Source organism: Poecile atricapillus, chromosome W (assembly GCF_030490865.1).
Source record: "Poecile atricapillus isolate bPoeAtr1 chromosome W, bPoeAtr1.hap1, whole genome shotgun sequence".
In the NCBI taxonomy this organism is placed as follows: domain Eukaryota; kingdom Metazoa; phylum Chordata; class Aves; order Passeriformes; family Paridae; genus Poecile; species Poecile atricapillus.
In genome coordinates, this window is record NC_081288.1 from 33,015,217 (window position 1) to 33,035,850 (window position 20,634).

The 20,634-nt window shown below is 36.9% G+C and overlaps 1 protein-coding gene across 3 annotated transcripts in view; it reads left to right on the forward strand.

Moving 5' to 3' along the window:
• LOC131591622 (early endosome antigen 1-like) overlaps positions 1-20,634 on the forward strand; it is a 60,481-nt gene that overhangs the window by 38,210 nt on the left and 1,637 nt on the right. For all 3 annotated transcript variants that reach the window (XM_058862506.1, XM_058862507.1, XM_058862508.1), the window contains 14 exons: positions 647-847; positions 1,052-1,165; positions 2,370-2,525; positions 4,266-4,405; positions 4,939-5,269; positions 6,692-6,793; positions 7,866-8,060; positions 9,303-9,485; positions 14,595-14,780; positions 15,219-15,350; positions 17,123-17,308; positions 17,611-17,849; positions 19,287-19,407; positions 19,751-19,849. In XM_058862506.1, coding sequence (XP_058718489.1) covers positions 647-847; positions 1,052-1,165; positions 2,370-2,525; positions 4,266-4,405; positions 4,939-5,269; positions 6,692-6,793; positions 7,866-8,060; positions 9,303-9,485; positions 14,595-14,780; positions 15,219-15,350; positions 17,123-17,308; positions 17,611-17,849; positions 19,287-19,407; positions 19,751-19,849 — 2,385 coding nt within the window. The remainder of the gene's footprint in view (positions 1-646; positions 848-1,051; positions 1,166-2,369; positions 2,526-4,265; positions 4,406-4,938; positions 5,270-6,691; positions 6,794-7,865; positions 8,061-9,302; positions 9,486-14,594; positions 14,781-15,218; positions 15,351-17,122; positions 17,309-17,610; positions 17,850-19,286; positions 19,408-19,750; positions 19,850-20,634) is intronic.

The window sequence follows — 20,634 nt, forward strand, 5'->3', positions numbered from 1 at the left end:
TCGTTATTGAATCTTGTTTCCTTTTTTTTTTTTCCTATCTCATCAGGTATGACTCTAATCTTTTCTATACTGTTCCATTTCTTTAAAACTTACTTTAAAGATCTTACTATAAATTTCACACAATTTGTGTTTTGGTGACTTCCATGCTACCAGCATAGGGAAACGAATTCCTAGATACTTCATTTGTACATATGTTAGTGATATGTACTTACAAATTGTTATATTATATAGCTATATAACTATATATATATTTTTGTATATGTATATACTTGTAAAAAACTATATATATAGTTATATATAAATAAATATAATATATATATTTGTTTCACTCATTTTAAAAAGAGGTTTGATTTCTGTTTTCAACAGCAAACTTCAGTTTAGCCTGTATCTGTTATCTCCTTAGTATTTTGTTTCTGTTGCATTAAGGCCAAGTTGACAATTTCCTTTTGCTTCTATTTTCAGCTGGTAACCTATTTAAATCTGGTGTAGTGTACCATATAGCTTTATTGTAATAGTTCAGGAAAAGAAATGTGATAGCATTTGGTCTCCAGAGCCATAAAAAAACACACTAAATTTTTTTACTTCCTTGGACATGCTGTTCCAGCCTTCTAATGTTTTTATTTTTTGTTTTTTCTTTCCACTGCAGGTAACACAGCTGACAGAGAAGCTGAAGAATCAATCAGAAAGTCATAAACAAGCCCAAGAGAATTTGCATGAACAAGTGCAGGAACAAAAGGCACATCTAAGAGCTGCTCAAGATCGTGTGCTTTCCCTGGAAACAAATATCACTGAACTAACCAGTCAGTTAAATGAAAGTAAAGAAAAAGTGTCACAACTTGATGTGCAGGTAATGGATCTCTGTGTTTTATGGTGATGAAAAATTCTGGTTGTGATTCCCCATTTGGGAAATGGTGCATTTTTCTACAAGGAGATACATACACTTACACATGCATACTGCTGATTTTACTATTAAACTTACTGGTGGCTAACAAAAAATTAGAATGAGCTATGATAAAACAGATGTTTTAGTGAAATACAATTTGTCTTTCAGGTAAAAGCAAAGACTGAATTGCTACTTTCAGCAGAAGCATCGAAAGCTGCTCAGAGGGCAGATCTACAGAACCATCTGGACACTGCCCAGAATGCACTTCAAGATAAACAACAGGTATTAAGTGACACATAAAGTTTCGGTGTTACCTAAAAACTGCTTAAAAGACTAAGAATAGTCTTTTTACATACTCAGTAAACATGTGAATAAGCACTGGGAAATGATTGTTTAGGATATTTTAACCATTCATTCGTTTCCTTTTGCGGCTCCAGAGCAGATATATTTTGCAGTGTAAAGAATCTACTTGGGGATCCATTCCTTGCTATAGGGTTATCATTCAGAATCTAAGCTTTCCTTAGGTATTCTGTAGGTATTATTCAATTCCTGTATGTATGGTATGAAGAAAAGATTGTAGAATGCACTCAGTAGAAGCAAAAACTCAACTCCTATTGTTGACTCACATAAATTTACTATCAGCTGCCGGTATTCACAAATAAGTCTCTGTGTGCCAGCTGACATAACAATTCAAAAAGCTGGTGATAAAAATTAAATGTTTTTTAATTTGTTTTAGTCCTAGTGAAGCATTTTACTGTCTGTTGAATCAAATATTTGCATAGTTAAAATCAGTGCTGCTGTGGTCTTTGTGGAAACATCCAGCAGATGTTAATGTGGCATTTTGTAGCATGGGAATGTCATTATTTTCTGTAAACAGGAGACAACTTTTTGCAGCCATTACATAATTAATTGATAATTACATCAGCTTCTTGGAGAGCAGTGAACTTTGATGTAGCTGTCATCATAGTGGTTACTAGGTGAATGTGCTCATGTCTCTTGAAGAATTTATTTGTTCTGTGTTGAACAAAATGTTTTGAAATCATCTCTGGTATTTGGAGAACTGAGCACTTCCATTTTATTTGCTTTCCTCTTTGATGGTTGATTTTATGACAAAGACATAAAAAAATTTATCTAGGTTTTTAAAGATTATTTTCTAGTTACTGCTGTACTAATTTGAGGATCTAGCCTTTATTACCTACAGTTCCTCTTCCATTTATGACTTGAAACACCTTTGTTAACATTTAGCCCAGAGCCTGTAAGGTTTGAGAGAATATTGAGGCTTTAAAATAATTTATTTCAATGAAACAGAGGGAATTTGCACGTGTGTTTGTGTTTCCCCTTTCAATTTCCTGCTCCTGAGAATAAAAAATAAACCATTATTTTCCTTGTTAATTTAAACACATTAGATCATTTAAAGCATATATGACATTAGTAATTTTTGAAGTTATTTAAAAGGTAGCAACCTTTGTATTTTTTTGTCACCCAGGAGTTAAATAAGGTCAGTGCTCAGCTGGATCAGGTTACAGCTAAGCTGAATGACAAGCAGGAATACTGTACTCAGCTGGAAGCCAGTCTTAAAGAGTACAAAGAAAAATGCCTTTCTTTAGAACAGAAAACTGAAGAACTAGAGGCTCAGCTTAAGGTTTGTATTGAACACAGTATCTGAACTTACAGAAACTGATCTCTGCTGCTAGGCAGCATGTGGTAAAAGCTGTGCTCAAATTAGGGGGGAAGGATTATATCAATACCGCTTCTGTTGGTTTTCTTTCTCACTAATGTTTCCTAATTTATTCCTGTTCTTCCATATCACATTAAGATAGGCCTATGACCATACTGTCATTTTCCTGTGTGGGTGCTTCTACCAACCATTTTGCCATGTAGAAATTGTTATGTGAGGGAACATGAATATGTCCCAAAATGAGAGTTTTGAAGTTTGAACATAAACACTTTACAAGTAGTGGCAGGGAATATGTGTTACATTGGCTAGCCCTGCTTAACACCGCCTGTCTGGTTTAATTTATGTTTGAAGCCTTTCAGTAGGCTTTTTAGCAAGATTTATTTATCACTATTTCATCTCTTATCTTGATCTGGAGTTTTGCATTTCAGTTCTGAAATCATTTTCTATTTTAAAGTCTGCATAATTCTGGCAGAAGGTTTGCAGAACTTTTTGGTGTTTTGATATAATAATATTTTCAGTTAAGGATGTTGATTAGTCCTAATGCTTGAGAGCTTTAAAATTTGGGCTTTGACCTTTGTTGACTATTTAAAAAAAATTCTTGGTAGTCAATATTCATAACACACCAAAGCATTTGATACAGGACTCATGGGAGCAATGCAGAACTGGTTTTGCAGTGTTGTCTGTCTGTTCTGAGGGAGGTTAGTAGTCTTTATGCTCAAGACTGAGTTGGGTGTTTTCCCTAGCTTTTGTGCTCTATAGGAGAGAAGAGAGATTGTTTTCCGTGTATGAAATTTTAAATCAAATGCTATTAAAAATTAAAGCTGTCATGTATTTAATTATCAACATAATTATTTTGTTCTTCCATCTCTTCTTTTGGACACTTGGGATTTTTTCTGCCTACTTTGATTTGTGTTTTTTCTTTCCATTCTTTTGCTGAAGTTTCACAACTAGCCAATAGACACAAATACTTGGGAGAAATACAGAGCTTCCTTGTGTATAATTTTATGAGGTTCCTACTAGCTGAAGTGTGAAACTGAGCAGGGTTGTTGATGCTGTCAACAGGAATGCAATTCTATCTTGACATCATCACCATTCTTTGAGATTATTCCAGTTGAATGTGTGGCATTTAAAAAAAACCAAAAAAACCCAAAAAAACCCAAAAGGCCCTCAGGAATTTTTTTTTAGAAACTTGGCCACTTTGTTTTATGGCCTCTGTGTGAAAGCAGAAGTGCCTGTAAAACAGCCAGTATGTTGAAGAGTCTAAACGGTGCCCATTTGCTGAAGGCTTCTGTGTTCTTTATACTCCATTTGAGTGAAAAAGTAACTATGGAAAAAAACAGAATAAAGCCCTCTTCCAAGCAAGCATAGAATTTCTTCACTGCTGTAGTTTGTGTCTTAGCTTTTGCTGTAAAGCTTTTTATCTATTACTGTGCAGTAAAATGCTTGCTTGGCCTTTAATTTAAAGATTCTTTCAGAATGTTTTACAAAACCAAAATAGTTCAGTCTGGAGGAGCAGGTGATGAGCAGGAGCTAAGTAGTGAAAGATAAATCTCAAAGTAATTAAACAAGTAGAAGATGTGTGAGAGTTGTGACTGCTTTCTACAATTAATGCTACTCACAGACTACATGACTCTGCTTTTTATTGCTATTTTTATTTTGTTGGCTGTGTTCTGATGGCTCTATCTTTTTATTTTTCTCTCTCAGAAACTTGAAGGTGACATTCTTGATGCTAGAGCAAGTAAAGACCAAGCCCTTCAGGAGTTACAGCAACAGCGACATCAGTCTGAAGAATTAGACCTCCGGACAGCAGAACTGAATAAGCAACTTGAAGCAGCAAGAGAAGCGTATGCATTTCCTGTTTTACAATACTTTTCAAAGTCAGACATAAAACTGGGGCAGTTTGGACTAGAGTTGAAATTTTCTGCTTTTCTCCTGTGATTTCATAAAGTCATAAATAAGTGCTGAGTCCCCTATGGTGCAAGAACTGTGTTGTATCCCACTTGTCTTTCATTCCATCTGCCATGTTGTCTCACAGGAATCACTGACTGCTGTGATTCACTACACTTCTTTATTTGATTCACTGCTCTTGTCAGCTAAATATCTGAACAGTTTGATGTAGTGAGGTTCATATTTAAATATGCATAGCTCTGTAACCTTTTTCAAATACAAATTTGAAATTTATGCATAAGCAGCAAAGGAGTAGTTACTGTTCATTATAATTGAGGAAGAAAGAACCATCTCAAAACTAGTTTCTGAAGTTGCTGTTCCATCTTAACTGGAGAGATGTAATGCCCATGAATGAAAAGAGAAACATTAAGGATACAAGATGACCTGAGAAAAAGAACTTTAAAAAAGTTTTATCCTTTTGTATTTGCAGGATGTCTAATGCTCAATTGGATTTGCAGAAGAAATCTGAGGCTCTTGACCAAGCAAACCAACAAATTTTGAAGCAGGAGGCAGAAAAGGCCGGTCTCAAACAGAACCTTGAGAAATCAAATCAAGATGCAAGTAAACAGCTCAAAGAACTTGATTGTAAAATGCAAGCAGCCACATCAGAGCTGCAACAAGTGAAATTAGAGAAGGACGCTCTATTAAAGGACCTTACAGATACCAAAGATAAGCTCTCAAAAAGTTCTGAATCCTTCAAAAAAAGAAAGGAGGAATTAGAAAAAGAAATTAAAAAAGGAAAAGCAGCTATGGCAGAAATGGTTAGTAGGTTCTTTAATTAGGCATTAAGTTTGGTGTAAATACATTCTGATAAAATGATTTTACTTACTGTTTGAAAACAGTGTACATATGATGACACTGCATGAAAATTTATTACTGTAAGGAAGACCAAATTGTGATTTTTAGTAGTTCATACATGTTTCCCAACTTAAATTTTTGCCTGGATATTTACAGTAGTAAACATCAGTCATACCACATAACAGGATCCTTGCTTTTTGCTGCATGCCTTTAACGTGGTGAAGAAGCTAAATGGAGATGACAAGTGGTGAAACAATTTGATGGGAAATGTCCCCCTTTTAAAAAAATACATCAACCATATTATAACAACACAAAGTTTTAGAACCTTTGCTAAAATGCTGTTGCATTGAAGAAGTTATTTTTCTGAGGCCATTTTCATTTCCTTTCTGAAGTCTTCATATATAGAACTTCCTGTGCACTTGCCTGGACATGCTGGAAAGCTGCATACTGCAGGCAGAGAGAGTAACATCATCTGTCATTTGGGGAATGCCTAGCTTAAGGTATTATTGAATTTTAGAATGGTCTTACAAGTGACAGTATAATAAATGCTTGACCACCAGAGCAACCTATTATGGTAAAGAAAGTAAACTATTAAAATAGTAGGGTTAAAATACACCTTTTTCTTACCTCTTTTGCCTTGGTGATATGATTTGGCACTATATGAATACAGTTGTTCTGACAGCCTTGTCTCAAATGTGGCAAGGAGTGTCTTTCTCATAGTCTTCTCATCTTACATGTCACCATTTTCCAGAACCCATTCAGACCTGCTTTTATTCTGATCTTAAAAAAAAAAGAAACCTGCTCCTAGTTATAAAGAACATTTGTATCTTACTCATTCACCTTTTGAAGAAAAGCTCTTTTGTTTGCTTTTCTTAATTACTGCTGTTTAAAGATCTGTTTCTCCTAATGACTTGAAGGATTTTCTCCCCAGTTTAGGACTTAAAGATAGTAGTCCAGATTCTGCTTCTAGTTCTGTAGTCTTTTGGAGGGTCTCCACTGGCTTAAATGCATAGTATTTGGGCTTAACATGTGGTTGCATATGCATGGAGGTCTGCAAATGTACTTGCTTGTGAGTTTTAGAACATGAGGAATGAACCTACTACTTCGTCAAGAAGGGGTGCCAAGCACAGCACAGGGAGACTCTCCCTAATCAGAAAAACTCTGGCACATGCCTGAGTTTATTAGTATAGGGCATCAAATGTGTGGCTTAGATTTGCCACATAAAGTTTTGAGAACTTTTGAGCTGAAAGTGTCTGCAGATGAGAAGGTATGATTTTTCATTGAAAATTAAAATGTTGCTTTTAAGGATATGTAACTCCTGCAAAAATACTCTGTATGTGGTCTGAGAAGCTAACAGGAATATTTCCTTGTCTTATGTTTTTTAGGAAAAATCTTGCCAAGAATTAAAACACCAACTTCAGATACAAACAGAGTCTGTAGCTAAAGAGAGGAATGAATTGAAAAATTCGCTGGAGAAAAAGGAGGGGGTAAGTTGTCTGCTTATTTTCAAAAATCTAAAAACAAATAATAAAAAAATGTTTAAAAGATTGATTTTCAGTCCCAGACCTGCTGGGACTGATGAGAGATAAAGAAGTTTCAATTCTCAAATTGTAAACTATCTTTGGCACTGAAATAAGGTGATACTAAAACTTTCCTAGAGGGTAATGTGAAGCTTTAAAATATAGGTTTTAGTCTTAGTTTTCTGTGCTCCACATACCGTAGCAGGGGATTTTAGTCCTTCAGGTTTTTTCATTAGTGAAACGGTTACTTGGTATTACTGTGCCCCCATTTTCTTTTGTACTTCCATACAATAAAAGTTGTTATTTCATATCCTTAGATCAATTTTATTCTCAGTCTTATTTAGCATGTTCTCAGTGTAGTTGACAGGACATTCTCAGATACCCTTCAAGGACTGAATTGCTTTTCCAAACTTTTGTAAGTCATTTTCTTGTGACTACATGAGGACCAAATGTACTTCTTTTTCAAAGATGAACATTCAGACCATGCAGTGTATCTGGCAGCCTGAAGGACATGTCTGCTTTCATGGATTTCTTTACCCAAGCCATCTTCTGTTCCCTAAAGGAATCAGGAAGGATTTGATCAGTGGACATAGTTTGATAGACTGTGATGGACGCTTACTGTCTGAAAGGGGTTTGCAGGTGTAATGGTAATTGCTCTGTGACTATTGCTGCTGCTTCCCTGGCTCCTCACTCATTCAGCTGAAGTGCTGTAGTGCTCAGTGGAAAGTGCAGAAGGATGAGCTTGGTGTGTGCTGCAGTTGGCAGCAGGAGAGCCCAAACCACTGCTGGTGTGAGAAAAGTTGCTGATCTTAATTTAGAATGGATAAAAAAAGACTGCTCTTGATCTCTAGGTAGTAAATTTGGAATAACAGATTATTTGAATGTGTTACAGTAGTTCTGAAAATCGATTTGCTAGTGTTCAACCACATATCTCTGAAACAGCAGTGGCACTGTGGGATGGTCTGATTCTGTGAACAGCATGTACAAATAGTGATTGAAGTTTAAATTATATACAGTTACTTAATATTTTTGAATACAGATTTCTAAGCAGTTGTCTATAGACCTTGATTCAGCAAGAGCACAAGTACTGGAAATCCAGGGTCTTCTGAAGGAAAAAGAAAAAAGCGAGCAACATCTCCAGGGAAAGCTGAGAGAGTTAAAGGAATCTTTTGAGCAGAAGAAAAAACATGGTGAGACACTGCAAGCTGAATTAAAAACTGCTCTTTTAGAAAAGGTAAGACTGTCCTTTCTTACTCTTATAAGAAAATGAATGTAAATTCCTCTGATAAATACTGAGGCTTTTATGTTAATAACTTTGTGATAAACTCTGTTTGCTGTAGTCTTGTTGGAAATGATTAGGTCAGGATGTGGAAGTAAGGTCTTCAAATGCTGTTGGAGATAGAAACAACAACATCAACAGCAGTAATGAAAAGAACTAGTGCTGAAATATGAATTCCATAGGAATTTGATTTTAATAAAGGGATAAAATAAGCTAGACTGAATGTGGGCTTTTTGCTTCAGGAGCAAAGCAAGACCTGCCATTTTCTTGTAAAGCAGTAGAATTTTGTGAGAGTATTTTTAGACAATCTCTGCAGCGTTTCAAAATGTCCATGGCAGTTTTAAACCAAGACTTCTCATATTATACCAAAAGAATTTATCTGACTAACAGTATGAAACTCATAAACCATAATGGAAAGAGTTCAAATGTCTAACGACATTAGGGAATGTTGTGCTGTGTGCCATGCACTGTTAAATATGGCTCCAGCTTTGGCTGCCCACTGCTACATATCCATATTTGTGCTTTAGACAGCCTGTGGAAACCTTAGGTCTTGGTGTTGTGGTTTAACCCAGCGATCAACTCCGCACCACAGAGCTGCTCAGTGACTTGGGAAGACAAACGCCATCACCCCAAACTCCCTTCCCTTTCTTCTTCTGCCATCTCCATATGCTAGGCATGATGTCATATGGTATGGAATATCCCTTTGGTCAGTGGAATCGGCTGTCCTGTCTGTGTCCTTTCCAAAATCTTGTGCATCTTCAGATTTCTTGCTGGTGGGGTGGTGTGAGAAGCAGAAAAGGCCTTGGCTCTGTGTGAGTGCTGCTAAACAGTAGCTGAAACGTCCTTTGACAACAACACTGTTCCCACCACAAATCCAAAAGACAGCCCCCATACTAGCTACTATGAAGGAAATTCTACCTCAGCCAAAACCAACACACATGGAAACACTATTCCAATATTTAGTGTTTGTTCTTAATATAACACACTAATTCATTTAGTCTTTTGTCATGAATTAAATTTTGTTGTTAAATTAGTTATAAAATGTTCCTGTAAAATCACAAATACAAAATTACTGACCTGTTACTCCACAAGAAGAATAAAATTCTCTTCTTGCAGTAGAAATGCATTTTATTGAAATACTTAAGCTAACTTTACTGTCTGTAACTTTAACTGAAACTTTCTATGCTTATGTTTCAGGCAGAGCTGGAGAATAAACTACAACAGCAGTCTATTTTGTCAGCACAGGAGCTTAAAGCAGAGAAGGGCAAGCTTGCAGACTTACAGAAGGCCCATGATAAACATAAAGAAAACATGGAGAAGCTGCAGCTGGATCTTTATGGGAAAGAGTCTGAGCTGCTGGCAACCAGGCAAGACCTCAAGGTACTTGCAGTCATTTTAATGTCATGTGTGACTTAGTGGGATGTTTTCATTTTGAAGACCAAGAAACCATGCAAGAACTGTATAAGTGAAAAAAAAAAAATCTCTTCTGCTATATATAGAATTTAGTGCTTTAGTTTAATCCCTTTCCCCAAGACAAAGGAAATTCTGAAACTAATTTAAAGGCAAACATATTTACCAGTTTACCTGAAATACCCTTTGAATTTCTGCAGCAGCAAAGTGAAAGGTGATTTAGTTTTATATTCATTAAAGAGTTATTTCTTTAATGTTGCTTTTTCTTGTTATATACTGTAGCTTTCAACTAATTTATATAGCATACCTAATTAGGGCAAGGTCTGACACCATGTGAGTAACTGCTGTCTTCCAGATGATTTAAGTAGAATATTCCTGGCTGATGGTAGATGTTAGGAGATGTTGAACTAATAGAAACAGTAGTCTTACAGACCTCCTTGGAATACAAGTGCCAGAATTTAGTCCTCGAAGTTTTTGCTATTCCTAAACTGAAGTTATCTGATTTTGGATTAGTGTGCAGTGCCTTCAAAGAGGTATTGCTGAGAATTGAGCCAGTCAGGTAAAAAAGGTGTTTTTTAGCCCTTTTTTCTGCCCTTCTGCTTTGTGTCAGTACTAAGGCGGTACTTCAGTTAGTCCCAGGACATACTGTGCCACAGAGACTGAACTCCAGGCTCAGGTTATTTTAAGAAACAGAGAAATACCTCCTTTACATATAGGCCACTGCAATTTTATTAGACTCGCTCCTCTGTAGTATTAAATTACCTGCCATGTTTTCCTGCAGGTTATTGAAGCTTTACTTTCTGTGCACCATGGTTGAATTGCTACATTAAATTATGGAGAATTTCCGCATGATTAACAAGCAGTGGTGGTTTAAGCATATTTTTTCTTTCAGTGTATTACTATTGCACATATACATCTGTGAGTTTATTTCCTGCAATACATTTAAATCACCATTTGGTAACGGAGTGACCTGTAGGAGCACTGCATGTGTTTGGTAACTTGGGTTTTTTTTTGGTATAGTTTTCATTAAAGAATCACTTGTTGCAAAGTAGTTGTGAATAAGTATTGTTACTCAAGTACTTTGATGACCTCTGCTTCTGGCAAGTACAAAATAAGACAGTAAGTGTCTCAGATGTATTTAGACCCGATGGAGATGGTAGCAAGAGTGAGGGAGCACTCTGTGCAAAAAGGTCAAATAAGGTGATGGCAATGGGGAAACAGGATTTTTAAGGTTTGCAATCAGGTAACTTGATTTATGATGTTTCTGTGGAGCCTACAGAACCTGAAGAAGACTGGGGTCCTAGGTACTGACTGGTGTACCAATTTGGAAGGTGTTTGCTTGATCTAAAAATTTTGTAAAAAAACATATGTTAATTAGGATTAGTGAGGTCTAATTGATGCCACTTTTTTTTTTTCTTTTATTCTGTAAGAGGGAAAAGGTGGGGAGCTGAACTTTAATCATGGCTGTGCAACCTCAATACAACCAACAATAACTTGTCTTAGAAAACCACAAAAGAACAGAGCACATTCAGACAGCCTCAGAGTGACAATGTTAGTCTTGAGAGGTGAATATCAAAATGCCACTGAAGGCAGAAGAACTTTATAGTAGAATTTAACAGCCTATTCAAAATCAGTTGTCTGCATGATTTTTTTTGCCTTGGGCAAGTTAATACTTAATACTACTGCTTAATAAAAGTAGCTCATTTGAGCCAGGGCTGTGTGTTTTGACTGAAGTTTGGAACCAAGGCTGATGGGCAGGCTGAGCTTTAGATTGATCTTAATCTTCTTAGTAGGCAGCCGTAGAAGTTTTAAAACTTGTCTGTATGTAGGGGTCAGCTTGGGGGTCTTTCAGTGCAGGATTTTTAGCAGAGATATGAACTCTGTGCCGAGCAGTGTTGAGCCAGGAGCCCAGCATTGTCCAGAACAGGCCTAGCCAGGCCATATCGTGACATCCTAGCAATGCTAGATTTAGAAGGGAAAACTTAAACGTCCTTAAACACAACTTAAACATGGTGCTGTGGCACCGTGCTGTTGGCGGGGCCAAGGTTCCAGGCGTAGGGATGGATCATGAAGGGCTGGTGAGGCGGCGTGGTTCCTGGGAGGGCACGGCGGGAGTTGGGCCGTGCTCTGAGCACCATCTGCTGGCACTGTCGGGAAAATCCCTGCTGGGATCCACGGCTCAGCTCTGGCTGAGCGGAGGTGGGCACTGAGGTGAGGATCGGGGCACTTTTGCGGTGGGAGAGCCGGCGCTGCCCGAGGCAGAGCCGCTGCCATCGGCACCGGCAGAGAGCCCGAGCCGGAGGGCTGCGCCCAGCTGCGAACCGTGAAGCTCCGAGTCCCGCAGAGGAAACTGGAGAAGTCTCGTCATAAAAAAAAAAAAAAAAAAAAAAAAAAAAAAAAGAATAAAGAATAAAATCAGAAGTGGGAATGGAGTTATAATTTTATGGATACTCTGCTGCAAATTTAGTTTGATTTAAAAATGTCTCTTAACGGTAACTTTCACACAAGCTTTTGTCTTTGTGACTGCAAAAAGAAATAGGGTAGAATTTCAGTGTTTGTTAAAGCTGTAGTTTTTGATAAAAAAAGGATATATATAATTAAAAAAAACCTAAATAATTTTTGTACATACACACATATTTATACAAATATCTGTGTGTGTGTGTGTATATTCACATAATTTCTTTTAGTGGGAAAAAGATATTATTTATATAGAAGAGTTAATAAAAATATACAAACTGTTATTTTTGCCTTGATTTTGACTTAGTGTGAGAATACTTTCTGTGAATGTGATCTCCTGAGCTCTGCCAAGTATTCTTGAGTTTTGGCATTTGTGCTTTTTGTAGTCAGTCCTGGTTTCTTCTGTGTTTTTGAAAGAACGTTTCTTTGTCTCCAATGTTGGCATTGCTGTCAGCATATATTCAGTGGATGTTCTGGAACAGAACTCACACTTGCCAGACCTCAGTTCTGAGAACCCCAAGTTAGATACAGTCAGTCAAACTCTTTTTCGTAGGGAGTGAAGAGAAATCAGGTTAGCATCTGTGAATAATTTAATGTTGATCCTTGTGGACTGGGATGAGGGAGCACAGAGTCAAATGATTGTTTTTGCACTTCATGTGCAAAATGAATGAATCTAGGTCCTACCACTCTGCTAGGACCAGTTGTGATGCTGGTGCTATGATTTGCACTGGCACAGCCCAAGCTTTAATGAATCAAACTGTAATTTTTTAATATTTTTATTTATTTAAACTCTGTACCAGTCAACCTAGCATTTCTCTTTTATTTACACAAATAAGTACTGAATGACCTCTTTTGTTCTTGTCAGCCTCAGTACAGATGCAGTGAGATAACCTGTACAGTGCAGACACTATGAGGGGTGTGTTGAGAGCGAAGTACCCACTGTGTGTGGATGTCACTATCCACTTCATCAAATTTCATCATCTGGTGCTAGCAAGTTTGATGGAACCACATTTCTTCTGCTGGAAACAAATTTGAATAAAAGCTGTGGCTTTACTATATTCTTTCTAAAACTTCAGAGACTGTTGGGTTTTCCTGTGAAGATATTATATGATGATGCTGGACTTCCTATCCTTCCTCAACATTAGGAAAATATGGTATTCCACTGCACACAATGGAACAGAGGGAGATAATTTTGCTTTCTGAAATACTCACCCTACTGAAACCTCAAAACTGCAAAAGTGCCTCCCATTTTTTTTTTTTAACAAAAAATTCTGAGTCAACACCTTTAAAAGTATTAAGTAGTAAACTCTAATATCTCAGAAAGCAAGTAATTTGTCTGAAAATTAATTTTAAAAGCTGGTGTGAATTTTTTAGAGTCATGGGGATTGTTGAAAATGCTGTTGAATCAGCAGTGTTCCATCACTGCTGTTTCAAATTAAGTCTGACTCTACAAGCAACAAAGGAGGGTCATGAGGCATCAGAAATGAATTAGCTTTTAAATCAACATGGGAGAGACTTAAGCATATGCATAATTGAATGAAATGAAAATTCTACTTATAGTTCCTTGTAAGACCACTAACCTTCAACAAGAGGTTTGAGTAATATTTAAGCAAGAACTTGAAGAAAAATGGAGCTTATCTTGAAAGAATTTAAATCTTTACTGCTTCAATGAAGGCAATACACTTATTACTAATAATGAATCTCAGCTCACCTTCTGTATCATAGCATCAAAAATTTCCATAAAATACCAGTATTTTGGGAAAGTGGAAGATGAGTTTTTTTTTTTCTTGTTTTCAAGTGGAACTAGTCTTTAACTAAGCTAGAATGTTTAAAATACCTTCAGAATATCAACTCAAAAAGTCCTCCAAAGTTTGGCTTTGCTGTAAGCCAACAGAATGAGCTTTCGCTTTGGGTGCAAGTCTTGGTTTGTTTCTTGGGATTTTGTGACCTGTTTCAGAGAGATAAATCAAGGTTCTTTTTCTAGCTAATGGTGAGAGTTAGAAGCAAATAAAGTATCATCTCTGGATTTTAAATGAAAGTTTAAACTTAATGTTTACAATGCTTATGCAGCAAAAACTGTGAAACATTTTATCCTGATATTAGCATTTTTATCTTAAACATTTCACTTCAGAATTTAAAAAAAATTTACAGTTGTCCTAGCACTAACATTATTAAGTCATTGGTGAAAAGTAGCATTGAATGATTTTTGAAATCTTCAAACTATAGCTTCACTGCTTCCTAAGTAACAGCTGTCTAGAGTTATAGAACACTTGATTTGCCTAGATAATAAAATTAATTTGTGTGAGCAAATTCAAGTGTATTCTCTTTTTGTCAGTTACCTTTTGTTTTCTGCCTTTCTGCGTGTTTTCACCTTTTGTCTGTGTAATGATGCAAGCTGGAATATGTACAGTAGGATTTTGTTCCTGGAAATGATGCTGGCTTAGTTTCTTTTTACTTGGGATAACCTTGTAAACCAGAAGTTTTCGTAATGTTCTGTCAACACAGGAAGCTAAATGTTGCACTCTAGTTAACAATTTTTCTACTTGGAAATGTTTAAGTGGCTGTTTAGTATCTGAAATTTTTATACTGACAGATAACTTGCAGAACTCTCTTTTTAATTAGTCCACAGAAGAAAAACTTGCTCTAGCCCAAGAAGAATTAGTTTCCAGCAGGAATCGAATTGCTAGCAATAATCAACAGATTCAGGAACTGAAGAAAGCTAAGTCTACACTGGAGCAGGATGCATCAAAGAAAGAGCAGCAGCTGGGTGAGAAGACCAAAATGCTACAAGATCTTCAGAATGACAGGGTAAATGCTTCTGCCTTTTAAAATCTCAGCACAGGAGATTTCACATCCACCCCATGCAGGCACCCTTTATTATTTTCTATTACATCCCTAATATGAGAGCATAACAATGTTATAGCGCATAACAATGACAATTTTACTGAACCTCTGGTGAAAAGACTTCAAAAAGAGACAATTGTAGTGACTTTGGTTCAGAATATGCTGTTAATTTGTTCTAGGCAAGTTTGTGGCTAGATAGGTGGGAAAACATTATTAGTTTTAAATCTATAACTGCAATCATGCTGCTAATTGCTTTACAAACTGTGGATGGATATATGGCAGTTGTTTCCCCATAATTACAAAGCCACTGAGTAGTTTTTGGGCCCTAGATGTTTTTTAATTGGTTGGGTTTTGTATTTTGTGAACTTTGTAACTTTTCTAGCACTTCTGTTTCTCTTCAAGATTTTGAAAGACAAAGATTTGGCTAATGAAAAATGTAAAACGGCAGAGCTCCAGGAAATAAGGAGTAGACTTGAAAAAGAAGGTGCCAAGCTGGGTGAAGAGCTTAGAGTCTGCAAGCAAGAATTTGAGAAGGTACATTGAGACAAACTAAGTTTTCCTCATGTGTTTGGTTATCTGATGAGAAGTATGTGTCCACTCACTCGGTAGATGTTATCTGGAATGGCTTTGCAAAGATGGTTACTGTAAATATTGGTATTACAGGTAAGGGAACCAAAACCCAGATTTTATTGAGCTTCCTCAGCAATGATATCTTGGTTGGTGATGATCCTTAAGCACCAGGCCTAGTGAGCCAGGTGGGCTGCATAGCTTGTCTTAGCTTCAGGATGGGTTGTATGTCCTGGTTTTTCTTCAGTTCTACTGTATATTCACTCTGCATATCCCTGCTTGACTATTCTGAAATGAAAAGCTGTCCAAAAGAGTCACAATGGTGAAGTTTTCCAGATATTCTAGGCACATCTGGGACTTCTCAAGGATGCATGGTGGAGTTGAAACTCCCTTCGTGTTGTTTCTTAAAATGTCTTAAAAAGTCACAGCTGGGGAAGCCTCCTAAAAGGCAAATGTCAGGAGCCTCATAAAAGACAAACTCTCCTTCAAGATCATAATAATCAGTTGAGCTCTCTAAAGGATTAAAGTTGGGAGGCTTTAATGAAATAATTTTTAGTCTGCAGTAAAACTGCTTCTTGCCACACTCTACATATTCTGGTTTTTAATCTCTATAGCATTCCTAAAAGGCTGCAGTTTGTTTTCCATAATGTACTATTAGCAGTTATATTTGCATCTTAAACACACTTAGTTAAAATTGTTGCAAAAGTATAAATACAGGTACAATTCCCTATACACTAATAAAAAGAGAATAATATGATAACTCGTGACCTTCAGATGTTCTTTTGTTCTCCACTGTTTAGAAAATGGTCTATAATTTTTAGGTGTAAGTCTGCACTTTGTTTCTCTCGAGCACTCTGTGCTTGGGGAAAGGTATTTTAATTCTTGTTATCCCTGAAATCTCTAGCCTAAAGAAAAAAATTTATAAAAATGTAAAAGGTGTGCAAACCAATATCAGCTTAATAGTAATTTCTTCATCTCCCTACAAGCAATCAGACTGAAAGTCTCCTAAAGACTTAAATTCTGTTTCCCATTTCCTAGCAAGGAATGGATGTGTCTGTAGGGCATCCTCTTGTTCTGAAGATATGTTCTTTTCACTGTCTTTGCTTTGCTTTTAACCTGTATTGTGAATTTTGATTTATGGAAAATGGTCCATCCCTATTAATCTTTTAGTAGCTATATGCTTGGCTGTGTAATTTTAAGGAAAATGATTTCTATGAATTAAACTTACTATTCTGCTTGAGTTCAGTCACAGAAGAGCAAGTAAAGCCATTATTTATATCATCCCACTTGCTTAAAACAGAGTAATTTTTTATACATTGAAGACTGATAGAAACTAACTTTCTTCCATCAGCATCGAGTTTTACATTTTCATTTATGTAGTTTTTAACCTCATTATTGCAGCCAGAGAACAATATGAAGTAAATTTTTGAACAGCACCTAGGAAATGACAATGGATGTGTCTTTTCAAGGAATGGTAGAAAACAATTCAATAGATCTTCCTCTGTACTTTAGCAGAAACATACATTAAAAGTATTTTTAAAATTTTAAAATTGAATGTTTATCATAATATAATCAGTGATCATGAAGATCACTGATACTTTGCTCTATAAAATCATCCTTTCTTCCAGTGATAAAACTAAAAATTATTGCTGTCCTCTCCTAGGAAAGGATTACAGTATTTTTGAATTTAAATCCATTTACACTTTCAGTACTGCTACTTTAACTTTGTATCCTAACAGGAGGTGACAAATCTCAAGGATGCAAACCAGCTATTGATTCAACAGAAATTAGAACTGCAAAGCAAAATAGATAATGCGAATTCAACTCTGGAACAGGAGAAACAAAAACATCAAGCTATCAAAGATCAGCTGAAAAAAAGAGAAGAGGAGCTGAAGAAAGAATGTGGTGAAATTGAAGCCAAACTGGTTAGTATGTTAAAGAGAATAAGACTGCTGTTTTGTGAACATGCCTTTGGATTCTTCCAGGGACAGAAAAGAAGCAATGGGTTGACTTTAGTTTCACTTTACATGAGTTTTAAATTACAAGATCAAAAATCTTTGAAGCCTTTAATGGTATAGGAAAATTGAGTGAGGCGACAGCCTTGTCTAGTAGAGCATGTTGATTAAAAGTGATTCTATTACAGTAAGATTCTTTGCCTCAGTTAAATGTAGGGAAGAGGGAAAGAATGTTTGGAAGCTTGTTTTTCATTTTTCCATTGTTTTTATAGCACACAGAGAAAAAAGACAAAGAAGAGGAAAAACGGAAACATGAGGAAAAGGAGACTAAGCTCACCATGCAGGTCACAGCCCTGAATGAAAACCTGGCTACCATGAAGAAAGAGTGGCAAAGCAGTCAAAGACGAGTGAGCGAGCTGGAGAAACAGACAGATGATTTACGTGGGGACAATGCTGTCTTGGAAGCAACAGTTCAGAATAATCAGGATGAGAGAAGAGCATTGCTGGAGAGGTAAGCTGTGGTCATGATGTTGTGGAAGTGTAGTTTGAGAAATTAAATGAACCAAGAATGAAAACTTGTTTAAGTTGATTTGGGATTCTATATTCATGCTTTATTTAAATCTGTATTTGTTCTTAGTGGCTATGGGTGCAGGTTCCAGAGTGCAACCTTCTGTCATCCCTGCCAAAGCACAGCAAGAGGTTTTGTGAACCAGCTGTGCTTTTTCTGATTGTTCTGTAGAAAATAAGGCAGGCTTATCAGGATCTTTACTTATCACCAAAGCCACAGCTCTGTGCTTGCTCTCAAAGATTTATGTCTACCACTAAGAGCCTTCTAAATCCACTGGGCTCCTCTGAGATTTCAGGTATATAGGCCATGGCTTCTCATCTGTTGTGTCAACCTTGTGAGGCCTGGCAGAGAGAACTTTTCTTACCTGACCTAACTGTGCTTCTCCATCACTCTGAGGCTCCCATGCCTTGATTCAGTTCAGATACATGCCAGAAGCTTGGAAGAGACCCCTTAAGTAACACAGGGTTTACATAGGAGCTCCTAGGTGGGCCCACTTCTTTGTGTTAGGAGGCTGAATATGTAATTGGATTAGATAGACTAAAGTTCACAAAGGAGGCATTTTCTCCCTCCTGAAAACCTGCAGTCTCATTTTCTCCAGTCCTGCTGTTGTCTCTACAATATATTTAAGTCTTAGGTAAGCAGAGTGCTTTTCCTTCAGGCAGCAGGAGGCCTTGCAAGGCAGCGGGAGCTACCTGAATGCAGTGATTTCCAGGGTAGAAGAAACACCTGTGAAACAGGAAGCTTTCTTTATCCTTATTTCCTGATGTGTTTGGTGAAAGCAGAGGGGAAAACTTTTGTTGGTACTGTCAAGCTTGTTGATTGACTTTTGAGCAGTAAACCTTGAAAAAGCATGGGATCAGTTCAAGTGAGATCCTCTTTCTTTGGCAATCCCTTCCCGTACTGAGTTGAACTCATCCAGTAGCTGTTTACAGCTTGGCAGAAAAATACCCTTTGCAATTTGGTTTTGAGCAGTTAACTGAGTTTCAGCTGATGGGAGGTGGCCTTGATAGAATAAAAAGGCTTCTTTTCTGCTCTGTTGCCTGACCTGATCTGTGGTAGCTGGCTTGTGAGAGTCTCCTGTTGCACAGGGGTATTTATCAGGGCTTGCTGTTGAGGGACAGCATTCAGCACTGTCCCTGGTTTGGGGTGTAACTCCAGGTATTGATAAACTGCAGATACTTGGGAGCAATGACAGTATAATCTTTAACTGATTGTTAAACAGATACAACAGAATGTGTTCCTAATTAAGAACTTTTCAGAACAAGGATTATTTTGGCTGGATTTTAAGCAGGTAACTTCTCAGAGTGACAATCAGCCCAAGGGCATACAGTCTACATTGTCATAAATGCTTTGAGCTGACTAGTTATTATTTTACCTCAGGTGTATAAAAAGTGAGGGAGAAATTGAAAAGCTTCAAGCCAAACTTGTAGAAATGAAGAAAAAGCTGGACAATACAACTGCTGCAATGCAGGAACTTGGCCGAGAAAACCAGTCATTGCAGGTATAATTTGATTTGAAGCTGTTAAACCTCTTGATTCTCTGTCTGGGACCTTAGGAGAAATTCAAATTTGTGTCAGATCGGTGGTGGGTTGCCTTTCTAGATGAATTAAGGTGTTATGTTTGTGATGTGTGAGGGTTATACTTCTGTGTGTTATTAAATCTGCTTATAGTTTTGAATCTTGGAAGGTTTCCTCTCTGAACAAACATAAGCCCTGAGTATCATGACAGAATTGGTGCTTTTATTTTGCAATGGGTAGTGCATGCTGTGGAAATAGAGGATATTAGATGGAATTAGACATGCATTTTTTAAAAGCCTGATGCTATTTTTTACATTTTCTGTATAGATCAAACACACACAAGCTCTCAACAGGAAGTGGGCAGAAGACAACGAGGTGCAGAATTGTATGGCCTGTGGAAAAGGCTTTTCGGTGACAGTAAGAAGGGTAGGTGTGTTCTACTCTGTGTCTGTGGCAATTTTCTATTTTTATTGTTTTCAAATTCTTCGATTGAGAAAATGGCCTGAATAGTGCTGTGATTCTCAGGACATCTCAGAATATTGTTATTGTTTGAAATGCTTTAACATATTAAAAATAAGGGCTGTGGAACTTACTTTATTCATGATTCTTTTTCCATTTGAACATCATCAGTTTTTATAAACAGTGTTAAAATGCTTCCATCCCTATTTTGCAAGCAGGCAAAACTACACTGCTGTAAGCTTATTTACAGAAAATATATTTATAACCAATCTGAACTAGATTTATGGGTATAAAAGGAATGTAAATTGGTTGAAATTAAGTATGTGTGAAAAGATGAGGCATCACCATGATCTGGTGCTTTGTGACTTCACATTTATAAACATGGAACAGAAGAAACAATTGGATGTGTTTCAGGTCTGTAGTCAGACCTTGCTTGAAAAACTGGTGGTCAGCTAAGATGTTAGCTACAATTGGCAGGGTCTGCCCTTCATCCAGAGATGAGCACCCCTCCAACAAGTGATTTGGCAATGAAGTAGATGAGGGATATTTGTGAGGTTCATTTTTGCAGAGCTCCTTGATATAGTCTTAGGTGATTCTCCCTGGCCTGCACTATATTGGTGATGTTCTTTGGGTAATCTCTGAACAAAGGCTGCTGGATCCTTTGATTCAAGGATACTTCTCAATGTGAAAGCAGGTAATTACATATAAGAAAACCATTTTTATCTGACCAGAACGAGTTCAAGAGAAAATTT